The 15,521-nt window shown below is 36.3% G+C and overlaps 1 protein-coding gene across 1 annotated transcript in view; it reads right to left on the bottom strand.

The window, feature by feature from the left end:
* Positions 1–4,706: 4,706 nt before the first annotated feature.
* Positions 4,707–15,521, bottom strand: part of Rrp15 (ribosomal RNA processing 15 homolog (S. cerevisiae)) — a 33,010-nt gene continuing 22,195 nt past the window's right edge. The window contains exon 5 of the mRNA XM_013015388.1: positions 4,707–4,896. Coding sequence (XP_012870842.1) covers positions 4,789–4,896 — 108 coding nt within the window. The 3' untranslated portion in view covers positions 4,707–4,788. The remainder of the gene's footprint in view (positions 4,897–15,521) is intronic.

The raw sequence follows: 15,521 nt of genomic DNA, 5'->3' as shown, positions 1-15,521 counted from the left end.
TGGGTAGTCAGTGTCTAACTCATCTACCCAACTGGCCCCAATTCAGACTGACATGGGAAGGAATGAGAAAGGCTTTGTAGGCACCAAGTTCTCTTCTTGTTTCCAAAATTTTGATCTGTCAATTCACCTCAGTCTTCATACACATACTATCTACAGGGCTTAACAGCCTCTAAACCTACCACCAAGAGAAGACAGTGGGGACAAATTCTAATTATACTGATTCCAACATATGAATCTGAAACAAGAGTAAGTCAGCTCAGCTTTTCTCACCAAAAAGTGTTCCCCAATAAAAGCAAACACATTGAGCACTAATATACTGTTATAGTCACAGCTCTAGACAAGAGACTTCATTATTCTAGCTACCTTATAAACAGACAACCTAGATTCCATGAAAACAGCTTTATTACAGAGGTTGACTTGTGTGTGTGTGTGTGTGTGTGTGTGTGTGTGTGTGGTGTGCGCGCACACCAACCAGTCCTGGCACTTCAACTCAAGGCCTGGGCACTGTCCTTGAGCTTCTTTTGCTCAAGACTAGCACTCTACCACTGAGCCACAGCTCCACTTCCAGCTATTTTTGTGATTAATTAGAGAAGAGTCTCATGGATGTTTCTGCCCAGGGTAGCTTGGAACCATTATCCTCAGATCTCAGCTTCCTGAATAGCTAGGATTACAGGTGTGAGCCACTAGTGCCCAGCCAAATGTTAACTTTTAGTAAGTAATTTTAAATACTGGGAGATAAATGGCTAATATCACTGTTTAAACTGCCACACTACTCAAATAATAGAATAAGCCCTTATTGCAGACATTTTTCATCAACAAATGAGAGACTCAATTTTTTGGCCTTTACAGCACTAAAATCACTCCTTATTTTGCCACAAACAAAATATTCAAGTAATTCTAGTATAATGATGCTTACTCAAAGCTATCTAAACGTTTAAATTAACTTTCAAATTCCATTAATATGAGGTAAGAAATATGGGAGCTAAAGTTAGATTCTATCTACAATACAAACAAGTGGTTTTTTTTACTAAAAACTACGCATAAGTATATGCTCTGAGAAATTACAAAAGTTGTCTAGTGTGGTGGTACATACCTGTAGCCCCAGCTCCTCAGGAAGCTGAGGAAAGAGAACTACTTGAGCTGAGCATTTGGAGGTTTGCCTGAGCAGCACACCAAAATTCTACCTAATTTTTTTAAAAATTACAAATGTTAAAAAAACACATAGTACATTAACTGCTGTTTTAAAAACTCATGTGAAACAAATGTATCAATATTTTACACATAACCATACTCTAGTTATTAAAAGATTCTGAAAACATTAAACTCCCTTACCATTTCACTAATGACTCAAACATATATATTAACAGAAGTGTATTAATTTTTTTAAATGCACATATAGCCAAATGACAGTAGTTCACATCTGTAATCCTAGCTACTTTAAGTGGGGGAGTTCTGAGGACTGCCATTCAAAGTCAACTTAGGCAGGAAAGTTGATGAGACTCTAAGCTCCACTTAATTAAGCAACAAAAAAGCCAAAAGTAGAGTTGTGGCTCAAGTAGTAGAGCACTAACATTGAGCAAAAAAGCTCAGGGGCAGTGCCCAGGCTCTGAGTTCAAGCCTTAGGACCAGCATAAACAAACAAAACAAACCTCAAATGTGAGAAAGGACATAGACTATTTTTCTGACTCCTATTTGTATGAATGTTTATGCTTCTGATTCTAATTTTAGGTATTTTCTTATGGTTTTGAGTTCCTTAGGACACTGGTCACCCTATCTATACTTTAATTAATCACATTTCTGAGGGACAGCACCCTAGATGCAGGTAACTCATACACATAATCCTAGGTACTTGGCAGGTACTTGAGAGGAATGTGGTTCAAGGCCAGTCCCAGGAAGAAAAGTTTGCAAGATCATTTCTCAACCAATAGCTGGGTGTTGTGATGCACATCTGTCATCCTATGTGGTAAGACAAGGTCAGGAGGATCACGGTTCTAAGCCAGCGAGGGCAGAAAAGTCCTCCCTCTGTGGAGGAAGACACCAGCTCCACAGAAAGAAGCTACACAGAGGTGTGCACCTGTTAAGCCAGCAAGGAAAGGAAGCTGAAAGTGAGTGGATCATAGCTCAAGAAGTTGGATCCTCTCCAGAAAGTAAGCAGTGAAAACCACAACTGGAAGCATGGCTCAGAAGCAGAGGCTCTGAAATTGATGAAAGTGACTGACTCATTACTAAGATAACTTGCTAACAAATTTAAAATAGCAGTGTCTTATTTAGATAAATGAAGGGGACAAAGAAACGGGACTTCAGTTGTTTCTTTTTCTCCTTAGAGAATTCAAACACAATGTAGTAAACACAGAATAGATTCAGAACTCATTATCAGATGTGAGAAGAATTTAAATGGTATATATAAAATAGAGGTACCAGAGCTAGACTATGTAGAACATTCCCCTAAAGATACACACTTAACAGTTGGGTGGGGGTAATGCGCACCTTAATCCCAGCTCTTAGGAAGCAGAAGTTAAGTGGATAGTAAATTTGAGGCTATACAGAATGAAATCTGCCTCAAAAAAAAAAAATGGGGGAGATGCTTAGCTTTTTTTTAAAATGTTATTTTAATTGTGAAAATACCATACAGAGGGTTTTACAATTACATGAGCAAGGTAATGAGTACTTTTCTTACCAAGCATTGTTGCCTCCTCCTTTCTTTCCTCTTCCCATCCCTGCCCTCCCATTACTGCCTCCCCCCCTGCCCAAGTTGTAAAGTTCGTTTTTCGACATAACATTTTGTTGCAATGGGTCCATCTGTATCCCTATTTAAACAATTGATTTTTCCCTTCCCCTCCACAAATTATACCAACCTCATCAAATACAGTGAAAACAGGGGTTATACCTTGGAGGAGGGACATTCAAAGCAACAAAGAAATCATCTTATAAATATGTTAGAAACAGTAGCAAGAAAGAAAAACCATTTGAGTCCTTACCTTGGGGTTCATTTGGCCTAACATCATGCTCCTCATTAGATTCCTAGCTATAAATACTAGTTTCTAAACAGAAGTATTTCATAGCAACACGCAGAAACATAGCAGGCAAACTTTCATTTGTAACACAAATCCACGTCACAGCTTTCTAACACACGTGGTACTTCCTTTTTCTTAGTTATTATGAAATAAAATCACTTCTGAAAGAAGAAAATCTGTGAATATTCTCTTATGTTCAAGCTGAAAATCTTGCCTAACTTTCCTAAATAAAATTCCATAAAAGTACGAGCTTCAAGAAAACTTTTCAGTCAAGAAGAAATTATTTATCTGCTTTAATCACCAGAGCATGACATTCAAGAAAAAGATTTGGAAATTGTTAATTTTTTGTTCTGGGGAGACAAAAGATTTTCAGTGTCTCATGTTTTTTTTTTTTTTTCAAAATTTATGTCACATTATGTTGAAATATTTATCTGCTCTGTTATTTATTTCAGGATATTTGCCATTTCTGTATAATTGCTGAGGAATACTTAGTCACATTTATTTATATTAAAATAACAAAATGGGACAAACATAAAAAGGCATTTTGAGCTTTGCTATTTTAACCACTTGATACCCTGGGCATACAACTTTCCTTTATGATAAAATGTACCAAGGCAGGGGCTCAGTTAACTTTAGTCATATAACACTTGTAAAACTTGTAAGAGTTTGACAATATAAACATCTCAGTTCCAGTGCATTGTTTGGAGGGAGGATTATCCTTCAATATTTAACAGATGCAAGTGAGGACAACTGGGTGGTAGGAAGGAATTATTTTTACTATGGAAAGATGGGGAAAGAGATGGATCATTTTCAAAAAGAAACAGATCATATTTATTAAGTAATTCCCTTATAAACTTTAGAGCTTGGGCCAAGTTTCACAGAAATTTTGGACGGGTATTAAAGTCTTGCTTTCTTTCTCTTTTCTTCTTGTTTAACAACTACACACCAAAGGTCATCCAATTTCATAACCTTTCGGACAAAATATGGAAGCAAGTCTCAAATCTGATGCTGTATCTGATACAGATTACTTGTTTAATGATTCCATCACTTCGATGGCTGGCAGTCTATTACAGAAAACTTAAGCTAATTGAATAATTAGAGGAGGGAAAATAGAGAGCCACTAACTAAAGCATGTTAAATATGCATCCTAATTCACTGGATAAGTATGAAAATTTCTAACTCAGTAACTGATGCAAATACCACCTAACTACTTATTATTTGGCATATAAAAGGAAGAGACATAAAAGTAGAGTTCATGTTTCTTAAATGCCATTTTCACTAAAATTAAAGGCAATATCCCCAAATGAGAAATATTATAATTTTTAATTTTACTACATCAATCTTCTCAATAGTTTATCAAAACAAAGAAACAGGACACCAATTATTTCTTCATAGTACAGATACTGACAGGCAGAGGAATATGAACTTGAGAGTCCACTGTAATTAGGTGCTGGTATTGTAATTTTAGCAACACGCCAACAGACATAATCAACATGTATAAACATAAAATGATTCTAGCAAATACATATCTCTTGTCAAACAGAAATGTTACTTTGTACAAATTCTGAGGGAAAAATACTTAAAACTTTACAAAGGCTGAAAAGATAACTTTTAAACAAATGTTTCCTATAAACCAGGAACAGTAAAGCAGGTAAAATTCTTGTCTTCATTCAAAATCATTTAAACAAATGGTGTCTATATAATTCCCTGTCAGAGGATGAAGCATTTGTGTCCTATGCTATGTGTCGGAGTCACTTGCAGATTCTGGTCTCCGTCACTCTGGGCCATCACTCTCCTTGTCCCAGTCTTTCATAGATGCTCCCATCATGAAGTCATCGCGGAGGATCGTCCAACCCGGGCCCTCTTCTGACTTCACTTCACTCTGAGAAAAATTAGAATCAAAATATTCAGAAATCAATTAAACCATAAGAAGATTCAGAAGTCCAAGGTACAAAACAAACTTCTCAATGCTTAGGTTTACAATACAGGTGAAACCAAAATAACTTATAAGTTGATTTTATTTACACAAAATAATGAATAGGCCATATATAATAAAGTACTATTTAAAATAAAATGGTTAATACCCTATAAACGATGAAAGCAAAATAAAAAAATTCTGGAGCAAGGTAAAAACATGCAATCTTGGTCTGGCATCAATTTTTATAATTTTGACAATAAACATACAATAAAACAATGTAACCTTGAGTGATAATTTATTAGAAAAATTGGGAAAATTATTTCAATACAAATAGAAATTTAATAAATGCCTTTAAACCAAAATAAATTAAAGGCAAGAAAGAGAAATGAACCTCAGTATTCTGCTAGGGTTTTATAGATGGTATCTCATTTAGCATTTTATAAAAAGTTGAACCAAATGTTCTTCATTTAAGCTATGATCCCTCTACCTGATCCAATCGTGTAATCAAAGACTAATCACATGCTAAATTTATAAATAACTGAAACAGGCAATAAGCATAACAGGCAGTCAATTCGTTGCACTGTCCTAACAGGATTTATGTAATACATGAGCCTAAGAAACATGCTTGCATTCCACGGGACAACAGTACCACCTTGTGGTATTAATTAAGTAATACAATACCAATGCATACAGAACTCTAAGAACTATATCAAGTATACTTCTCAGTGTTCCGGAGACCGTGACAAAAAAGAAGTCGTTGTCTTACAGAGTTAACAATCTATATATGTCTATTTATTCCACTTAAAGATTACCGAACTTGAATGTAAAAAAGCAAATTAAAAAAACTATGTTGGAAACATGTGGTAGACTGTTTATTTAACTCTGCTAAAGCTTCTCTTTTTTCTTTTTTGAAACATTCATGCTATTAAGGAGGGGAGGCATTTTGACAAATAGGAAGTTTATTGGATCATTCCTAGATTCCTGGAATCAAAAAATACTTTGTACTTAAACCCTATAGACTGGGCAGCAAGTGATTCTGGGTGAAAATTTCAGAACTTAATATTCACAGTTGTATAATTTGACCAACATAAAGAAACAAAACATCTATGCTAAAATATTTTAGAACCAATCACAAAGATTTTTTTATTTTATTCTGTTTTGTTTGTGTGGGTCCTAGGGCTTAACTCAGGGTCTAGATTGCTGTTCTTTTAGCTTTTTGCTCAAGGCTAGTGCTCTACTGCTTGAGCCACAGTTACACTTGAGGCTTTGTGGTGGTGAATTATAGATGTCGCATGGACTTTCCTGCCCAGCCCAGCTTTGAACTGCAATCTTTAGATCTCAGCCTCCTGAATAGCTGTATTACATGCATGAAGAAGCACATGTCCCTGGGCTGACATGATAGCTCTAATGCTTTTCATCTTGTACTAAGGGGAATAAAATGAGAAAGCAGCACTCTAATCATGATTTGTTAAACTTCTCCAGCCCTTATTTCTACAATATGAAACCTGTTCTCTGGAAACTGAAATTCTATTTCTACTGGATTAAGCTACTTCACTGGATAAGAGGCCATTTTCTCTGATTCAATTCAAGCTTTGTCAATTTCTTCACCTTCATTAACAGAAAAGCTACTTTCCCCCCTCCTAATTAACACCCAATTAGAATACCTTTTCTATATAATTAGCAGTTCAAAGCCCTCAATTAAACTCTAAAAAAAATGTACAGCTATCCAAATAACTAACTAGCAAAAATACTTGTCCTAACTTGATACTGTGTTTACTACATATCAACATCTCAATGTTAAGTCTCAAAACTGAAACAACTACACGTACCAAACCGTCAAGTTTCCAACCAACGACAGGCCAATGGCCACATTCCTGACTTTTATGCAATAAGTCCACAGAAGGACTTCCCTTGACAGTCAGTCCCCTCTATTAGCCTGAGTTACTCTTATTGGTAAGCACCAGAAAAGCCAGAGGCAACAGATAAACCAATAAAGGGAAGAGAGGCAGGAAAGAACACAGGACAACACACACTTTAAAACACTGAAAACAGAAAAAGATAGAGAGGGAGAGAGGAACATGAAGACATCATCTTTAAAAGCTGACCCACCCATGCCAACATTAAAATTAACATTATAATTGGCATCATCATTCAGTAGTAATGGTCCCATGCCATTACTTCTGAATAGGAAACTCTGGGAGATAGGGCCCAGAAATCCACTTACCCAAGCTATCCAGTGATTCTGATGCACATAGAAAATTTGCAAGCCACCAGTTTATAGACAGATAAATACTTCTTAGCAACATTTCTGGCTCACTTTTATAAAGCCAAGTATATGGTATAGCTAAGAGAAAAAGACTTTTCAAAGGACATTAGATTTTGTAAATCTATCATTAAGACTGGGTTCTGTATGCCTTAAGTACAGCCGCTCCTGAAGCCATCATTACTGTTGTGCTCTGATGCAATGATTTGCAGAAAAAAAACAAAGGATTTACTGTGAACAAGTCTGGGTCAACATTTTTAAAACAGATATTCTATACAGCAACTGTCAGCAGGGCAGCTAAGAAAAAGTACTTTTTAAAAGGCACAAGGATGGCTGTCTAACTTTTAACACCTACATTTGGGTTCAAGAAACATGCAGTAAGAAAATAGGCAGATCGCCCATGGCCAGGGGGCAGTTTGAACATCAATGTTTCTGCTCCAGTGCAGAATTCAATAAAACTACAGAACAGTGACTTGTTTAAAAGATATAAGCTATAAGGACAGGAGCAGAGATACAACAGAAACACAATTTTAGAAGGTCAAGGGCTTAGGGTATAGGTCAAAGGTAGCATACTTGCCAGCATGCACCAGGCACAGTGGGATGTGTTCTCCACAATGAAACAGATGTAACTGAAGAAACTCTTTTTATTGGAAGTACAGGGTGCAGTACTGGGGTTTGAACTTAAGGCCTCATGCTTGCTGAGCTATTTTTCAGATAGAGCCTGTGCTTTTGCCTAGGTTCAAACCTCGTACCTCTATCCTCCTACATCCACCTCCTGTGTACCAGTTATTACAACCTGCCCCATCATACTTCATTTCTTTTCCACACCGAACCTCCTTAACTTTTTGTTTGTGTGCCCTGGGATGGCCTCAATTTACAATCCTCCAAATATCCGCGTCCTGAGTAATTACAGAATTACAGGAATGACACCATGATGCCCTGTTAGGTGAAGAAACTAGATAAATATTAAAGGAAGCTAAATCCTAACACTACAACTGTAAAGTTGATAGTCAACTTATTTACACTGCATCGTGTTCAAGAAATAGGAGCTGGTAGTCTTGGGTATTTCTGCAAGTAAGGGTCAGAGTGGAGGGACCAAAATAAAGAGAAGTGAGTGGAGGTTGCTCTTGGAGAAACCAATCGACCTCTAGAGTACCTTTCCACAGTTGTGCCATAGACCTGAGGTTTAATGTCCGTGGTCTACACAGTCAACCGCACAGGCACATAACCGGAAGGAAAACCCCAACTCTCTTCTGACATGGGGCTTCCACAACACTGGAGGGCAGACATTCTTCCCCCAGGCAAACTATGAAAAACCTCACCAAAATAAAAATTAAAAATTCCCACCAGAAAACTGTAACATTCATACGTTCAAGCCTAGCAGCAAGGCACACTCAAAGAGAACATTTTTAGAGGAAAAAGTCACTAGTATCCACAGGAAAACGTTCTGCATAAAAGTTATATGAAACATTAAGTAGATAACAAAAGGACTGGGAATGTGGCTTAGTGGTTGAGTGTTTGCTTAGCATGGATGAAACCCTGGGTTTGATTACTCAGTACCACATAAACAGAAAAAGCTGGAAGTAGCACTGTAGGAAGTAGCACTGTAGCTCAAGTGGTAGAACACTAGTCTTGAGCAGTTATTGAGAGTTAATGAGAGGCTCATTAACAGAGCCCAGGCCCTGAGTTCAAGCCCCAGAACTAGCAAAAAAAAGGAAAGAGGAGGAGGAGGAGGAGGAGAAAGAGGTGGAGGAGGAAGAGGAAGAAGATAACAGAGTATGAAATTTAAAACACGATGGTAGAAAAAAACACAACCAATGAGAGTAAAAAGATAAAAGCAAATGACAAAAAAGAAGAGAAGAAAATAAGGAAATAAAGTAGATAAAATGAAGACCAGTAAATTCAATAGATAATTAATAAAGAATTCTACCCAAGAGTGAGCATAGACAGAAAGAAATTAATTTTATACTGAGTAGTCAAGTGTAAAAAGAGAATGAGGCATTTTTGGACATGCTTATACCTCCACAAAACAATGCTAAGACAAAAAAGACATACAACAGCAAAACAGGTGGTCTATCACAGGAAAAATATCTTGAGGATCAAAGTGAAAGACCACTCCAGAAGGAAAGCTTCACATCAAGCATAAAAGACATTCTAAGCTGGGTGTTGGTGGCCTTTAATCCTAGCTACTCAGGAGGCTGTGATCTGAGGATTGCAGTTCAAAGCCAGCCTGGCAGGAAAGTCTGTGAGACTCTGATCTCCAATTAACCACAAGAAAACCAGAAGTGGCACTGTGTCTCAAGTGGTAGAGTATTCACCTTGAGCTGAAGTGCTCAGGGACAGTACCCAGGCCCAGAGTTCAAGCCCCACAACTGACAAAAAAAAAAAAAAAGACATTCTACAGCAGTGTGACTACAAGGAAAGACATGCTAGTGTTTTCACCACCATGCTATCTGCCACTGCACTACCATTCCTACTTACAGATGCTTTGCCAAAATTTAAGAGTAAATGGAGAAAAGACAAAAGTTACAAGAATCACCAATGAGAAGACAATCCAAGAGAAATTCTGAAGATCACAAGAAATTTAAATCCCAGAATAAAAACTAAACTCAAGAAAGCAATTGACCCAGACAAATGAGAAGTCTTCTAAGAAAGAATGTCTCATAAAAACTGTAGCAATGAAGTTTCATTGTGAAAAGTTAAATAAACTGAGGTTAAGTAAATGCTAAAAATCAAACAATTATAAAATAGGAAAAACAAATGAAAAACACATGTAATATTAATAGTAGACAATACGTGCACAGATATAATATTAAATGTCAAGTAACGATTAACTATGTTGAGAGCACAGAGAAGAAAACACACACTATAAGAGAACTAAATCTTTGCCTATAACAGGAAGTCAGTAAATAACAGAATTGATAATTCCAAAGCTACAACTGTATACACATTAGTTGTAAATAGAGAAGTATAAATGCCTACTAGATTACATAAAGGACAAGAAGTGGTTCCCTTAGGGTAGAAGCTATGTAGTGGGCAGAATGAGGCAGGAAATATGTTTATTAGTAAAATATGGCTTTCAAACTACATGAAAAAATTAATGTAAAAGAAAAAAGCAAAAAAGAAGGGGGGGAGGGGAATATACCTATCATCTCTATAATCTTAAATTTTCCAAACTTCTTATAATGTCCTCCAAAACAATTCCCAAGAAACTATTTTTGGCTTTTTCTAAAAAAGCTAGATTGATTCTGCTTTACTTTCTAATTTATTCGATGAAAGAAAAAAAAGTAAATCAATGCTAAAAGATAATCAATAAGAAAACAGCATATCAATAGCCTAATCATCTGAAATAACCTAAATGCACAGGATAAGAACTAAAATATACAATGAACATGTTCAAGATAATTTCCATGGAAGTCATAAATTGAAAATAAAATAGATCACACATTACATTTACTGATTATGTATACCAATTTCAATTTACTATATCTTGTCCATAAACCTGATCTACCATTGAGTACATTACTTGGAGTGTCTACAAGGGAAAGATGTATCAGAAATTTTAACAAGGGAAAGCCTGATGCACATTCCAAATATGCCTTTCACTGGAGAAGCTTTCTTGGAGTAATTCCTGAATAGGTTTAAATAGTAAGTCATGCTAAGAATGAAGAATTTTTACTTTATTTTGTAACACAGAAGTAGCAGCAATTTGATATATTCTTTTTACAACAGCAATAAAAACCAAGTGAGTTCTTCATTTGAATGTTATTATTCTGCGGATTTCTACAATGTAAGTCATAAAGTTCAGGAGGCCAAGTACTGAGAAATAAAACCTTTTTAAAGCTAAGCATAAAAACAGTTATATGCCAGGCACCTGTGGCTTATGCCTATAATCCTAGCTACTCAGGAAGCTGAGATCTGAGGATCACTATTTCAAAGCCAGCTTGGGCATGCAAATCCAGGAGACTCTTATCTCCAATAAACCACTCAGAAAACCGGAAGTGGTGCTATGGCTCAAGTGGTAGAGCTAGAGCGCTAGCCTTGAGCTGAAGAGCTGAGGGACAATGCTTAGGCCCAGAGTTCAAGCCCCATAACCAACAAAATAAACAAAACAGTTATATATAGGTATTCAGTAAAGATCTTCCTACGCCTCGGATCAGCCCAGGATCAGTTGGTTCCACTGCTCTCCTGCCCATGGTTAGTGAGAACATCATGATGAGACCATGTGATGGAGGAACTGTTCAACTCTTGGCAGCCAAGAGGCAACAGAAAGAGGAAGGGCAACCTTTCAATGACCTCTCCTTATTCAAGGACCTCTCCTTATCCCTCTCTCTCACCCTTTTCCTCCTTCCTTCCCTCCCTCCCCCTACTTCTCCTTTTCCTTTCCCTGTCCATCTCTCTCTCATGATCTCTCTTTCTCCTGAGCTCTCCTGATGATGACGCCTGTAGCTGTGCAAATACTATGCACACAGTCTCCATCTCTAATAAAACCTCATCCTTACATATAGGTTCCTGGAACACATTTCAAATCCAAACTATAGCAACTATGTTAACATCTAAGTATAAAATACAATCAATCAAAACTGATCAACCTACTGAATCTTTCAGAGTGACTACAAAGTAACAGATTAAATGACCTAAGGCAACCTGCAAGATAACTTTTCATGCTTACATGGAAAAGTAAAACTAATTAAATACAAAAACTAAGAGCTTAATAAAAACCAAATGATTCAAGAAAACAAAATAGACTAGTATCCCCATTGCCCTGGCTTTATTCAAATGTTTAATCAAGATTTTACAGTAGCAGTCTGTGTCAATTTTGACCAAGGAGACAACTTTTCACATTAATCAGCTTCTATATCAACAAGCATTGAAAAGAACACTGAGCGAGAACGTTTGGAATTATTCATTAATCTAACACCAAATAATTAAGAGCTTCATTTCATTTCATATGTTGAAGGGAGAAAATAAAGTCAAACCTTAAAAAGTCACATCTTTATTTAGCAATCAGCAATAACTGATTTCACTGCCTTCTCAAATAAGAAAGTTCACTTTTCATTCTAATCTAGTTTCATCTAAATTAAGAGTGCTAAATTAACCTACTTGTGTTGTTAATTTTTTAATTAAGTTATTTACAACTTTAGTTAGTAATGTACCTATAACTGAGTAAAGCCTATTTGAAAATGCTTCCTGTGAAATAAAGAATATAAAAGAAATTTCTATATTAAAATAAATGTTCTGAAAGAGTTCATGTGTGAAATGTAGCCCTTGTTTTTATAAGTTGAATAAGAAATGAGCTTTAGTGGAGAAGGGGGTTGGTTTTTATTTTTTTAACTATTCAAGACACTTTTTTTTTTTTTGCAATACTGGAGTTTGAACTCAGAGCCTCATAGCATGCCAGGCATATGTCTATTGCTGAGCATTTGATTTTCAGTAAAATTTGATTCCGTTAAATGACTAGAAAGTTAATTCCAACAGGTAAATGTATGAACAGTTTCCTAAATCAGGCTCTTTAGTTTTGTAGTCATTCACCCTACATCTGAATCCAGATTCTATTGACTACTATACATGGGAACTGGGTAAGTGATGTCCTGACCCTTAAAATGAGTTTCACTTCTTCTGAAAGACCTATCTACAACAAAGGAAACACTAATAAGCCATCTCCCAGGCCCTCAATTAAATACTTTTACTAGCTGAAGCCCACAGATGCCTTCTGTCTCTAGAACCCCCAATTTGGGAATCTGTGATCTAATAATGTTCTGTATACAACTCATAAAGATAACACAAGTCAAGTTATGGCAGCCTCCTCTGAAAACCCATACTTACTTCTTGATACTGAAAATCCTGTCAGTAATATAGCTATTTCAGCACAACTTAAAATGAAGAACAAGGTAAAAATGGACCAATTTCTAGTTCTTCAAAATCTAGTTGAATTATTTTGTAAAAATTGTGCTTTACTAGATTCAATACATTCAAATAAGTGAAAAGTTTTCAAATTGAAACATAATTATATTAAACTATTTTAAATATCTTTTTAAGTATCTAACAATTTACATAAGAAGTCTTTGAAGTTTCCTTTAATATTGGCTTCCAGCTGTAGAATTCTCCCTTGAGAAGTATTTTTTAGGAAAAAATATGCATACTAAAATATTTGCCTGTGAATGTATATACAGTGCACCTTTCTAAGCACTTTGTGTCTTTCCATACTTAAGAGGGATTCTCAACGTGGCAGTCTAGTTCTAGAATCTGTGGCCTCAGTTGGACAATATGAGAATATACCCAACATGTATAATACACATTCCCCCCAAATATCCTTAACTGCCTACTACATGAAGTTCTGATTTTTAGCAAGAAACTGTATTCTTTTGACTTTAAAAAATGAACTGTAAGTGCAAGCCAGGGACCCAAGATCCACTTATATGGGACAATTATTTGCTTTTTAAAACTTCAGTATTACAATGTGAGTATGTTTTCATACAATACGCCATTAATTTTAATTTCAATTATCATTAACTAAAGATTTCTATGACATTCCATAATAAGTGGCTCTATCCTTCACTTACACCAAGTTTCCATGTCAAAATGCTGATAATGCCATATTGCCAAACATCAACTCCCATTAATTACAACTGCTGTTCAGGAGAAACTACACTCCCCATCAAAACTAAACTGCCTAGTTAGAGAAATGAATACAATGAGAAACTGGCTTCATACTCTTCCTCTTCCCATGAACCGTAATGTGTACAATCCTGCTCATTCTCATTTCAAGCTTGGGAGTCTGCAGCTTTTGTCTCAAATCTAATCTATGTAAGCATTTTCAGTAAACAAACATTAAGCTGAATTATTTACAAAGTTTGGATTCCACACATTCCATCAGAGCAGCTTTTATGTGAAGTAAAATACTGTTGCCCTGCAACAGGGGCAATTAAGGACGGGATCTTCTCACCCCTTGCAGGACCCTCCACACCCCAACTCCACTTGAAAACTATGTCCTGAAAAGGGCTTCCTAACTACCTGTGTGTGTGGAAGTCCTCCCATTCCTAGACTTCTTTCTTTAAGGAGCAAGAACTCTGCAGTGTAAGAAGCAGAAAGTCTGGGTTATATATCAACACAACAAAGAGCTTGTAAGATACCAAAGAATCCAAGTATTTGAAAAGCATTCCCAACACTAAATACTTAGCTATGAAGAAATTACTAGGTGGCATTTAAAAGAAATGTATGAGAAACAGAGCCTCCTAACTTAATTCTGTTTGACATTTAAAGAGTTCACCTCACAAAAATCAGACAAAAATAAACACTAAGAGTCTTCCTTCTGGACTTTTGTTGAAATTTGTTGTCTCACAATCACTATGGAAATTACTTTCCTATTAAAACTAGCTAGCATTTTCCCACACTACAAAATTACTTTTGTGGCTTAACTGTAAGAAAACAAAACCTGAACATGATAGTTTTTTTTTAAGCTACAAGTATGTAATCCAAGAGTACAAGCAGCATATAGCCAGTGCTTTCCCAGGAGCAGCCCACATACCCTGCAGAGGGTCACAGATCTAAAGAGCACCACATGTACTTGTATCCCACCTTCAGGTGAAATGAAATCCTACAGAATCTGACAGGATTTAGTTGGCTTTAAAAAAAAAAAAGAAGCAAAAGGAATAATGACAACATCCAAGACTAAAGAATAACACTAATGCCTCTTCATTCATAATATCTTGGACTCTTGATACAATCAAATATGCTATTAAAACAAATGAAGATGTGGCTCGAGCACCAGCCTTGTGAGAATCAAGCCAAATGAGAACATTAGGCCCTGAGTTCGAGCCTCACTACCTGCAACAAAAACAAAAATCTCTTTGAATAAGTACAGGATCAGAATGGAAGAAGAAACGTATTATTCACTTATTAACTTTTTAATATGGTCCTTAAATAAATGTAGGTTATTTTGTAGCCTTAGTGTCTAAACCCAATGCATCCTGCTGTACAGTGGTATGTGTACAATGTGGTTGTGTTTATTTGGTCTTAGGGAAAGATCATGTGTTCTGAACTAGGAGTTGCCTCTCTCTCTGAAAATTAATTCTCTATAGCTAGACACTATTCAATTTGTTCATGGAAAAAAACTCTCTGAAATGTATAATTTACCTTTCCAGACTTGGCCAACAGGCTGATGTCCTTAAAGACACAGAGCACCAAGGCATCCTCTGCTCCTGAGACATGCTGTTTCCCTAACTACCGAAGTCCTGAGCTTCACTGTCATCCTTGTCGCTTCTCATGAGGCTCTGCAGCAGGCACTGCCGCCAAGTCTCCACCTTTCAAACATGCTCCAATGTTC

Source organism: Dipodomys ordii, unplaced genomic scaffold (genome assembly GCF_000151885.1).
Source record: "Dipodomys ordii isolate 6190 unplaced genomic scaffold, Dord_2.0 Scaffold26, whole genome shotgun sequence".
NCBI lineage: Eukaryota > Metazoa > Chordata > Mammalia > Rodentia > Heteromyidae > Dipodomys > Dipodomys ordii.
The sequence above is the reverse complement of the archived record's forward strand: the minus strand, read 5'-3'. Positions and strand labels throughout refer to the sequence as shown.